Source organism: Sorex araneus, chromosome 6 (assembly GCF_027595985.1).
Source record: "Sorex araneus isolate mSorAra2 chromosome 6, mSorAra2.pri, whole genome shotgun sequence".
NCBI lineage: Eukaryota > Metazoa > Chordata > Mammalia > Eulipotyphla > Soricidae > Sorex > Sorex araneus.
Genome location: NC_073307.1, coordinates 109,130,881 through 109,141,983, shown reverse-complemented (window position 1 = coordinate 109,141,983; position 11,103 = coordinate 109,130,881). Strand labels below are relative to the sequence as shown.

General features: G+C 38.0%; 1 protein-coding gene across 1 annotated transcript; it reads right to left on the bottom strand.

Moving 5' to 3' along the window:
- Nucleotides 1-7,765: 7,765 nt before the first annotated feature.
- LOC101538199 (olfactory receptor 491-like) lies at nucleotides 7,766-8,701 on the bottom strand. Its single transcript, XM_055142918.1, has one exon. The coding sequence runs from the start codon at nucleotides 8,696-8,698 to the stop codon at nucleotides 7,766-7,768; it is 933 nt and encodes a 310-aa protein (XP_054998893.1). The 5' UTR covers nucleotides 8,699-8,701.
- Nucleotides 8,702-11,103: the final 2,402 nt, after the last annotated feature.

The window sequence follows — 11,103 nt, the reverse complement described above, 5'->3', positions numbered from 1 at the left end:
ACAAATGCAGATGTCATTTCTACTATACCTTTTTGCCTCTCTGGGATACATTCTCAGGTGGTATTGCTGGGTCAAATGGGAGTTCAGTTTCTAATTTTTTGAGAATTGTCCATATTGTTTTCCAAAAGGGCTGAACCAGTGGGCATTCCCACCAGCAGTGAAGGAGAGTTCCTTTCTCCCCCCAACCATGCCAACACCCGTTGCTTTTGGTTTTTTGGATGTGGGCCAGTCTCTGTGGCACACCACAGATGATATCCCATTGTTGTTTTGATCTGCATCTCCCTAATGATTAGTGATGTAGAGAATTTTCTCATGTGCTCCTCAGCCATTCAGATTTCTTCTTTGGAAAATTTCTGTTCATTTCATCACCCCATTTTTTGATCGGGTTGGCAGTTTTCTTCTTGTGGATTCAACCAGTGCCTTGTATATCCTTGATATCAACCCCTTATCAGATGGGCATTGGGTATATATCCTTTCCCATTCTGTAGACTGTCTTTGTACTTTGGTCACTGTTTCTTTTGAGGTGTAGAATCTCCTTAGTTTAAGATAGTCCCATTTGTTTATCTCTCTTTTCACTTGCTTGGCCAGTGACATGTCATCTTTGAAGATACTGTTGGATTCAATGTTGTGGAGGGTTTTGTTGACCTTATCTTCAGTGTACCTTAGGGATTATGGTCTGACGTTGAGGTCTTTAATCCATTTTGAGCTGATTTTTGTACGTGGTGATAGGTGGAGATCTGAATCCAGTTTTTTGCATGTAGCTGTCCAGTTTTGCCAGCACAATTTGTTAAAAATGCTTTCCTTGCTCCACTTCACATTTCTTGCTCCCTTATCAAAGATTAGATGTTTATATATTTGGGGTGATGTGTCAGGATATTCAACCCTGTTCCATTGGTCTGTGGCTCTGCCTTTGTTCCAGTACCATGATGTTTTAATTGCTACCACTTTGTAGTCGAGTTTGAAGTTGGGGAGGTTGATTCCTCCCATTTTCTATTTCCCAAGAATTGCTTTAGCTATTTGTGAGGGATTATTGCTCGATATGAATTTCAGGAGTGCTTGCTCCATTTCTTTGAATAATGTCAAGGGTATACTTATAGGGATTGCATTAAATTTATACAATGCTTTGGGGACAATTGCCATTTGACAATATTCATTTTTCCAATCCATGAACAGGGGGTATCTTTCCATTTCCTTGTGTCCTCCTTTATTTCCTGAATAGCTTTTTGTAGTTTTCTTTATACAAGTCCTTTACCTCCTTGGTTAATCTGATTCCGAAGTACATGATCTTTTAAGCACAATTGTGAATAGGATTGCTTTTATCATGACGCTTTCTTCTCTCTCATTATTTACATATAGGAAGCCATGGAGTTTTGGGTATTGATTTTATAGCCTGCAACTTTACTATACAAGTCTATAGTTTCTACGAGTTTCTTGGTAGAGGTTTTAGGGTTCTCTAAGTATAGTATCATATCATCTGCGAATAGTGAGAACTTGATTTCTTCCTTTCGTATCTGAATGCCCTAATATATTTTTCTTGCCTAATCTCTATTGCAAGTACTTCCAGTACTATATTGAACAGAAGTGGAGAGAATGGGCATCCTTGTCCCTGTTCTTAGAGGGAAGGCTCTTAGTTTTTCCTCATTGAGGATGATACTTGCCGTAGGCTTGTGATAAATGGCTTTGACTATATTGAGGAAAGTCCCTTCTATACCTATTTTGGCACGAGTTTTTGTCATAAACTGGTGCTGGATCTTGTCAAATGTTTTCTCTGCATCTATTGATATGATTATATGATTTTTATCTTTTCTTTTATTGATGTGATGGATTATGTTGATTGATTTCTGGATGTTAAACCATCCTTACATCCCCGGAATGAATTCCACTTGGTCGTGGTGTATGATCTCTTTGATGAGTTGTTGAATTCTATTTGCTAATATTTTGTTGAGAATTTTCGCATCTGTGTTCATCAGGGATATTGGCTTGTACTTTTCTTTTTTGTGGTGTCTTTGTTTGCTTTTGGTATTAGGGAGGTATGAGCCTCACAGAATCTGTTTGGGAGGGTTTCTGTTTCTTCAATTTCCTAGAAAAGCTTGAGAAGAACTGGCAATATGTACTCTTTAAATGTTTGGAAAAATTCGCCAATGAATCCGTCTGGACATGGGCTTCTGTTTTTGGGAAGACTTTTGATTACAGTTTCAATTTCCTTGATATTAATAGGACTATTCAGGTACTCTAAGTCTTCTTGGTTCAGCTTTGGGAGATTGTAGAAATCCAGGACTTTATTCATTTCTTCTAGGTTCTCTTGTTTCATGACATACAGATTTTCAAAGTAGTCTCTGATGATCTTTTGAATTGTTTTGGTTTCTGTTGTGATATCACTCTTTTCATTTCTGATTCGGTTTATAAGGGTTCTTTCTCTCTTTATGCATCTTTCTAGTGGTTATCAATCTTACTTATTTTCTCGAAGAACCAGCTCTTGGTTTCATTGATCTTTTGTATTATCTTTTGGGTTTCCTTGTCTTTGATTTCTGCTCTAAGTTTCATTATCTCTTTCCTTCTGCCTGGTTTGGGCTTCTTTTTTGGGTCCTTTTCTAAGGTCTTGAGCTGTGAAGTCAAATTATTTATGTGGGCCCTTTCTTCCTTCCTGAGAAATGCTTGCAGAGCTATAAATTTTCCCCTTAACATGGCTTTAGCTGCATCCCACAGGTTCTGATAGCTTGTGTATTCATTCTCATTTGTTTCCAGGTAGCTTTTGATTTCTTCCTTGATTTCCTTCCTGACCCACTCATTGTCCAACATCGAGTTCTTTAATTTCCAGGTGTTTGATTTGGTTTTCTGCATCTGTACATAATTAACTTCTATCTTCAGTGCATCATGGTCTGAAAAGATAGCTGGTGCAATGTCAATCTTGCTTGTTCTGTTGAGGTATGTTGCATGGCCCAGAGCATGGTCTATCCTGGTAAATGTTCCATGTGCACTGGAAAAGAATGTGTATTCCTTTTGGGGGGCTATAAAGCCCTGTATAGATCTATTAGCCCTCTCTCTTCTATTTCTTTCTTCAAAGCCAATATTTTCTTGGTGAATTTTACTCTTCTTGATCTATCCAGAGGTGATAGGGCTGTGTTGAAGTCTCCAACTACTATTGTACTGTTCACGATGTCCTTCTTAACAACTTCTATAGCAGTTGTTGTAGGTATTTAGCTGGTCCCTCATTGGGAGCGTACACTTTTAGGAGTGTTATTTTTTTCCTGCTGTACATATCCCTTAATTAATAAAAAATGGCCTTCGCTATCCCTTCTAACCTTTTTCAATATTGTTATCTGATACTACTAAGGCCACCCCAGGTTTTTTGAGGGAGTTGTTTGCTTGCAGGATTGTTTTTCATCCTTTGAGTTTGAATCTGTGTTTGTTCTGGCTATTCAGATGTGTTTCTTTCAAGCAGCAGAATGTTGGGTTCAGTCTCTGAATCCATTTTTGTCACTCTGTGTCTCTTAATTGGTGAATTTAGACCATTGACATTGAGAGAGATTATTATTATGGGATTTTGTGCCATCTTTCTGTAAGGGTTTGTTGTGCTTGTAGGGGATTTTCTTGTCTTACAGTGGCCCCTTTAGTCCTTCTTTTAGGTTTGGTTTTGAGTCTATGAAGTTCCTGAGTTGTTGTTTATCCCCCAAATAGTGTATTGTTCCTTTGAGTTTGAATGAGAGTTTGGCCGGATAAAGTATTCTTGGTGAAGTGTTCATTTCATTGAGTTTTTTCACTATATTCCACCACTGCCTTTGGGCTTGGAGGGTTTCCTCTGATAGGTCTGCTGTGAATCTAAGAGGTGCTCCTTTGTATGTGATTTCTTTCTTTGACCTTGCTGCTTGCAGTATTGTGTCTCTATCCACGACGTCCATCATTCTAACTATGATATGTTTTGGAGTTTTTCTGTTAGGGTCTCTTTTAGCTGGCACCCTTGGGCTCCTTGAATCTGGATGTCTGCATTCTCCAGCTCTGGGAACTTTTCAGCAATGATTTCTTTGACTGTAGCTTTTTCATTGGGGTTTGTTCCCTGTCCTTCTGGTACTCCGATGATTCTAATATTGTTCCTCTTGAAATCATCCCATAGGACTCTGATTCGCCCTAGAGCTATTTTGAGGTCTCTCCCCAATGTTTGTTGTTGCCTGTAGGCTTCCTGCAGCTCATCTTCAAGCTCACTGATTCTGTCTTTGGCTGCATCCATTCTATTGTTGAGGGCACCCAATGAGTTTTTTAATTCATCTACCAAATCCTTTATTTGTGACATTTCTATTTGTAGCTTTTTTATTTCTGCTCTCATTTCTTCTCGTATTTTCTCAGCTATCTGTTCTGTTGTTTCTATCAGGTCCTCCTTTAATTTAACGAATACCTTGTCAATCTTTCCATTGAGTTCATTGAACATCTTCAGGATTTCAACTGTGAATTCTTTATTGGAGAGCGCAAGTTTGCAGGAAACTCTTATTGAGGCTTCTGGACTCCTTTCATCGTCCTCTCCTTGTGGTGAGGATTTGCATTGGTTCTTTATGTTGTTGTGGTGATATGGAAGAGGGACCTTCAAGTTCACTATCCCTGTTCCCTCTTGTTGTGAAAAAGGATTCTGGATGGGTTTGGTCAATGGTAGTCACTTTCTTATGTACCTCCTCTAGAATATGTTCTTCTCTGATATTTCTCTATTCTTTATGTGAGGCTTCAAGTGATGCTTTTGGACAATGTGCTCCTTTACCTTGGGCTTGTACAGCTACTTATATTCATTGGTACTTTAGAGAAATTGGAATAGACTAGCAGCCTATTGGTGAACTGTTTTTGGGATAGGTATGATGTTAGTCAGGAAAATAGGTGATGAAGACTGAGATGTAAAAACAAATTATTTGGTATGAGGAAATAACTGCGGCCACGTGAGTGGCCTCTGACTCAAAAGTTGGCCACCCCCACTTCTACTGAGGCCACGCCCACTTCTGTTGAGACCACGCCCACTACCTCGATGTGGCTGGGGTGCATTGCAGAGGAGGGAAATGGCGACCCCTTCTGGTTCACTGACCTGCCAGAAGGAGCAAACTGTGCATGGCAGGGCTGGATGATGGTGAAGGGGTGGATCATAATGTTGAATCTTGACTATTTAATTCTAGGTCCCTTCTTCCCTTCCTCTACTCTATTCATACAACAACCACAGTGACTTTAAAAACATATTTTTGATATATTACACCTATCTGGAAAAAATGGTACTTCATTCCTTTAAAATAAAACCCCTCATTTCTTACATGGCCTCCATAATGTTCCACAATCTAACTTGGGAGGGTGACACACTTCAGGTTCATGCTTACTGATACTATAGCCCTGGTACTCTTCTATATCTTGTGCTATGGAACTCTGTATTTGTTCAGTTGCAATATTTTATTGCCTTATAATACTTTTATAATGATCTGAAAGTTGGACACCTTCAATGTGTCCATGACTTCTGTGAGTCAATCAAATAAATCATAAAATCTGAATGAGTGTGGAAACTGTTCACTTCCTACTCAAGTTGTACAGAAGTGAAGGTACCCTGAGCATCTGTTACCTACAATTAGTGCCTGAGGTGAGGGCACTCCTGGACGACTGAGCCCTTAAACCTGTAAAGCCTGACACTACCTTTATGCAGTTAGTGTTACAAAAAATTGATACTCATATATTTAAAAAATTGCTTACTAATTACTGGTATAGGGAAGGGTGTGTGTATAGAATACCAAATCTTTGATGTCAGAAATATTATGGGTAGAAAAATATTTCCTTACCAATTATTTGGTAATTCTTAGGCTTCATTTTTGTTACCATTTAATCTCTCTTCTATATTTTTCACCTAAAAATTGCAGTACTAGGGCCAGAGTGATAGTACAGCAGTCAGGGTACTAGCCTTGTATGCTGACCCAGGTTCTGTCCTTGGCAATATTTGTGGTCCCCTAAGGCTGTCAGGAATGATCTCTAAATGCAGAGCCAGAGCTAAGCCCTGAGCACAGCCTGGTGTCACCCCAAAAGAGACTAAAATTTATGTAATATTATACTCACATTTTATTTATTATGAATACTATTCCATTTATTTCCATATCCTTGCTTCTTAAATCTCATATCATTGAGACAAGAACTTTTATGATCTGTCTTGCTTTCAGATACTCAGTTGTCTCAGTGTTGCTTGAGTTGGTAGGTCCCATAGTACAGAAAATGTCTTCTCTCTCCTTTTGTTTTTATGTACTTAATTTGAATTTACATCTGGTTAAACCACTCCTGTGTTTTCCTGACTTGATTTTTCACAAGGTGTAAATCACTCCTATTTCCCATAACTGTCCTTATATTGTAATCAGTCAACCCTGCAACATCAAAGCCCTGGCAGCCTCATTCACACCCCACCGCTGCCACCATGCCAAGGGCTTAACTCCATGACTTCACTAATAATCTCTGTAGAGACACAAAAGGGAGAAAATTTAAGGTTCTTAGTGTTCAGGCTGAGAACCCTGGGGTCTTCTCAGAGTGGGGGAGGGCAGGCACTCACCCCCACCCCATACTTTCAGAAACCCTGGAAACCACGCCCACATCCACCACCACCTCCAGTCATTGATCCAGTTCTGCAGATCCTGAAGTTTCTGGACCACAAGGCTGCATACAAGGTGTGCAACACCCCCAAATTTTACAATACTGAAATTCCAATAGGAGTACACTAAATTACATGAGAAAGTAACATGGAAGCCAAATAAACTCAACAAGAACAGTAATGCAGAGGGCTCAAACAGCTTATCCTCAGAGACTTAACAACTTTCTGTAAGATACAACAATTTTCACAAATCTTCTTTACTAAAGTATTTTTGGTAACTTCATTGGACATTTAGTTATAACAAACAATGTAAACAAATATTCTATGTGCCTGCTAAGGCTTTGAGAAAATGGGGACAAAGGTGGAGAGACGGTCACTCTGGTGGTGGGATTGATGTTGGAACAACTAAAACCCATAACAATTGGATTACAAACAACTTTATAAACCATGGAGTTTAAATATTTTATTTTTCAAAATTGATGACCTTTTGTAAACTTAAGTTACAAACACTGCTAAAATCAATAGATGAACAGTCATTGTAGTACAAAGATTAAGGACATGCAAATAGAAGAATTTGTATCTTTAGATAACCAAGATCTTGAGCCCACATCTCTCCAGACAAACTGTCTGGTCTCTGCCAGACTCAGTATTTTCATATTTATATTGTGGTAAATTTTCACCGCTGTGTCGTAAGATTTCAGCAAAATTTAAATAGAGAAACATAAAGTCTTGAGTTAAAGTTTTTAAGAATTAAACACTGGTTCCACTTCCTAGCTGCGTGTAATTTAAAATCTGCTAAAAGTGTCTATATCTAGGTGATTTATTTGTAAAATAGAAATGACATTACTGTTTCACATAGTTTTTATGTACAAAGTATGTTCAAAATATTGTTTGAGGGGACCAGAGAGATAGAAGAATGAGAAAGGCACTTGTCTTGGTTGATGCCAACCAGAATTTAACTCACAGTACCCCACAAGTTCCCCTACTCCCTATCAGGAGTGACCCCTAAATACAAATCTAGGCAAATACACTGAGCACTACTCAGTGTGGCCTAAAATATTATTTGTAAATTAAATTATAAAAATAAATGTCTTTGGAACTTAAAAACGTACATTGACAACCCCCGCTATGGTACTGCCTAAGAAAACCTTTATAGTATAACTGAAATACTAAGAATAGGGATTAAGAAAGTATCCCAACAGTTGATTTTCTCAGGGCCTCCTTTACATCTTTGTTTCTCAGACTATAAATAAGTGGGTTCAACATGGGAATCACCACGGTATAGAACAAAGATATCACTTTGTTCTGCTCAGTTGAGTAACTGGATTTAGGCATGACATAAATAAAGAAAATAGTCCCGTAGTAGAGAGTGACTGCAGTGAGGTGGGAGGTGCAGGTGGAGAAGGCTTTCTGGCGCCCTTCCTTGGAGCGCATCTTCAGGACCGTGATGAGGATGAAGACATAAGAGAGGGATATGACACACACTGTAGACATAATGACCAGTCCAGAAGAGATAGAAGGGATAATTCCTATAAGTGAGATGTCTGAGCAGGAAAGTTTTAACAATGGGGAGAAATCACAGAAGAAGTGGTTTACCTCATTTGGCCCACAGAAAGACATGCTTAGTACACAACCAGTAAATGTCCAACCATTTATGCATCCACATATGTAAGAGGCTCCCAATAAGATGGAACAAACTTTAGGGGACATGTGGATGGAGTAGAGCAGGGGGGAGCAGATGGCCACATAGCGATCGTAAGCCATGGCAGCCAGCAGAAAGCATTCAGTTGTTCCAAAGGAGACCACAGAACACAGCTGAGATTTACATCCAGCAACAGGGAGAGACATTCTGAATTTAAGGAATCCTATAAGCATTATAGGAGTGACTGATGTGGAAAACCCAATGTCCACAAAGGCCAAATGACTGAGGAAGAGGTACATAGGGGTTTGCAGTTGGGAGCAGCTTCTTATTAAAGTAATTATGCTGATATTGCCTGTTAAAGTTACAGCATAGATACCTAGAAATATCACAAACAAGATGACTCCAAGTGTAGGATCCTGTGTTAACCCCAAAAGGATGAATTCTGTCACACTGGTGTGGTTTTTGACCTCCATCTTCTCCACGCAACCTTCCTGTCGAAAAAATAGGAATACTCCTTTTTAACATGTTTGTCCCACACATTACCAATTTTCTTTAGTTATTCTTCAGATTCATTCACAGTCATTTCTTCTTCTGTTCAGCTTATAAATGGAATACTCTGGACTCTGTTAGGTATACTTTATTTGCACAAAAGGAGAATGATTCAAACTTTCTTTATATTTCTGTCATATTAATTTATCTAATACTACTTTAAACCCTTCTTAGAACTCTTTCCAAGTATATATTTATGGGTCCAGTAAATCCCACAAATCTCTCAGATTAATTCCTTCCTATGTAATCATTTTCCTCTTTGTTGTACTTATATATTTCCCTCCCAATCTCCCTTCCTGTTCCCTTATAGTTCACAATGTAATTTTCAAAATGATTTCCCAACAAAGTAAAAGGTATACAATAGAGGAAATTTTAAAGTCTTCCCATTTTTTTCTCAAGCCTTCATATTGAAAGCTAACCTCTTTGGCACAAACTGAATGCTAGATACATCACCTACATGTGACACTTTGCTTGTCTCTCAAGACAGTCTATCCAACACTTACATATACCAACCTTTATGACCAGAATCCTTTCAATGTATTTCATTCCCTCTAGTCTTTGCTTCTCTTTTTCTCCAGCTAATATGTCTCCAACTGCCCTCATCATTACCTAGGGTGATGTCTGCACTCCCTGAAAGATTCCTTCATGTCCAAAGAGTTTCTTCACTTCTCAGAATTAATCAAAAGAATTTGGGCTGGAATGATAGTACAGTGGGTAGGGCATTTCCCTGTATGCAAGAGACCCAGGTTTGATTCCCAGCATCTCATATGTTCCCCCAAGCACCACCAGGAATAATTCCTGAGTGCAAAGCCAGGAGTAAACTCTGTGCATTGCTGAATGTGACCCAAAAAGCGCAAAAAAAAAAAAACCCTTTCCTGTGTATTAACATCACCCTTTGATGATGTTAGATTTGTCATTCATTTATATTTGATTATGGGTTTTGTTGTTTGCTTGTTTAAATTTTAATCTCACTAATTCAGTACTTATTTTTTAAATGTGTGTGGTCTTATAGGAAAAATAACTCGTATTTGAGAATAAAATGTACTGAAAATAAACTTATTAAAAATGAACAATAAGGCTTAAAATGGTTCAAAGAACTGGAACACATGACTTGAAAATGCTAGGCACTTGATATAATTACCCGGACATATCCCCTGAGTATTACTGCATCTAACTCTGGTAGCTCCTAGCACTGTCGTGGTGGCCATGGTAGCCTCTGGAATCCCAGGGCTCATGCAGCTCTTAATTTCTGGACCTGTGCACTGAATTATCAGACCATCACTAATTTGTTTAATATAGCCAAGAGTAACACTGCTTTGGCAGCCCTAAATTAAAGAAAAATGAAAACATTGAGGGAGTACTGTAATGAAGAATGTGGGTAGAGTTTTCCAAACTTAACCTATTTCTCCCTTTTTAGAGAACAAAATCACAAATATTATTCAGAGATTATTTATAAATCTGCTATCTATAAGTGAGAAAAAAGAAAGACACATCTTCCAAATTATACCCCAGTTAGTACAGCCCCACTGAATTGGAGGTGCTGTTTTCTATTTAGGGAAATAATGATCTAGAGATCCCAGGTTACATAGAGAAGAAAGACAGTGATATTATTATTAGTATAGTTGTATAGAGAAAGACAATTACCTTATTATTTACTCATATAATGGTATGGGATTAAAAAAGTCTTTGAAGCTATGTAATACCATATAATGGTAATCAGAAGTGAAGGGTGAGGGAGCTGGAGCAATAGCACATAGGGGAAAACATTTGCCTTGCATGCGGCCATCTCGGGTTTGGTTCCCAGCATCCCATATGGTCCCCCAAGCACCGCCAGGGGTAATTCCTGAGTGCATGAGCTAGGAGTAAGCACTGTGCATCACCAGGTGGAACCCAAAAAACATTTTTAAAAAGTGAAGGGGGGAAAGGAACTTCAGGTAAAATGGGTTATTAGCAAAAAGATTCAATTTATTGAACTTTTAGTAGTAATATTATATACTATATACAGGTGTACATTATGTAATGATTCATATATAAAACTTTAATAGGTTACAATGTCACATTTTTATTTTCTTCAATAAAAGTAAATAAAGTATATATAAGTAATATAAAGTGATGAATTACTTTGCTTCTAAATAAATATTACATACCCATGATAAGGATCAATGAAATACAAAAAATTAAAATCTTACTTAAATCTGGCTAGTACACTGTCCAGTCCTAATAAGTTCAATAACATATTTCCAAGTACTTTTTCATTTGCATATATTTTCATATATATAACTTTTCTAAAATTTGATAAAATTTCATTACTGTTATTTTTATCTTATAT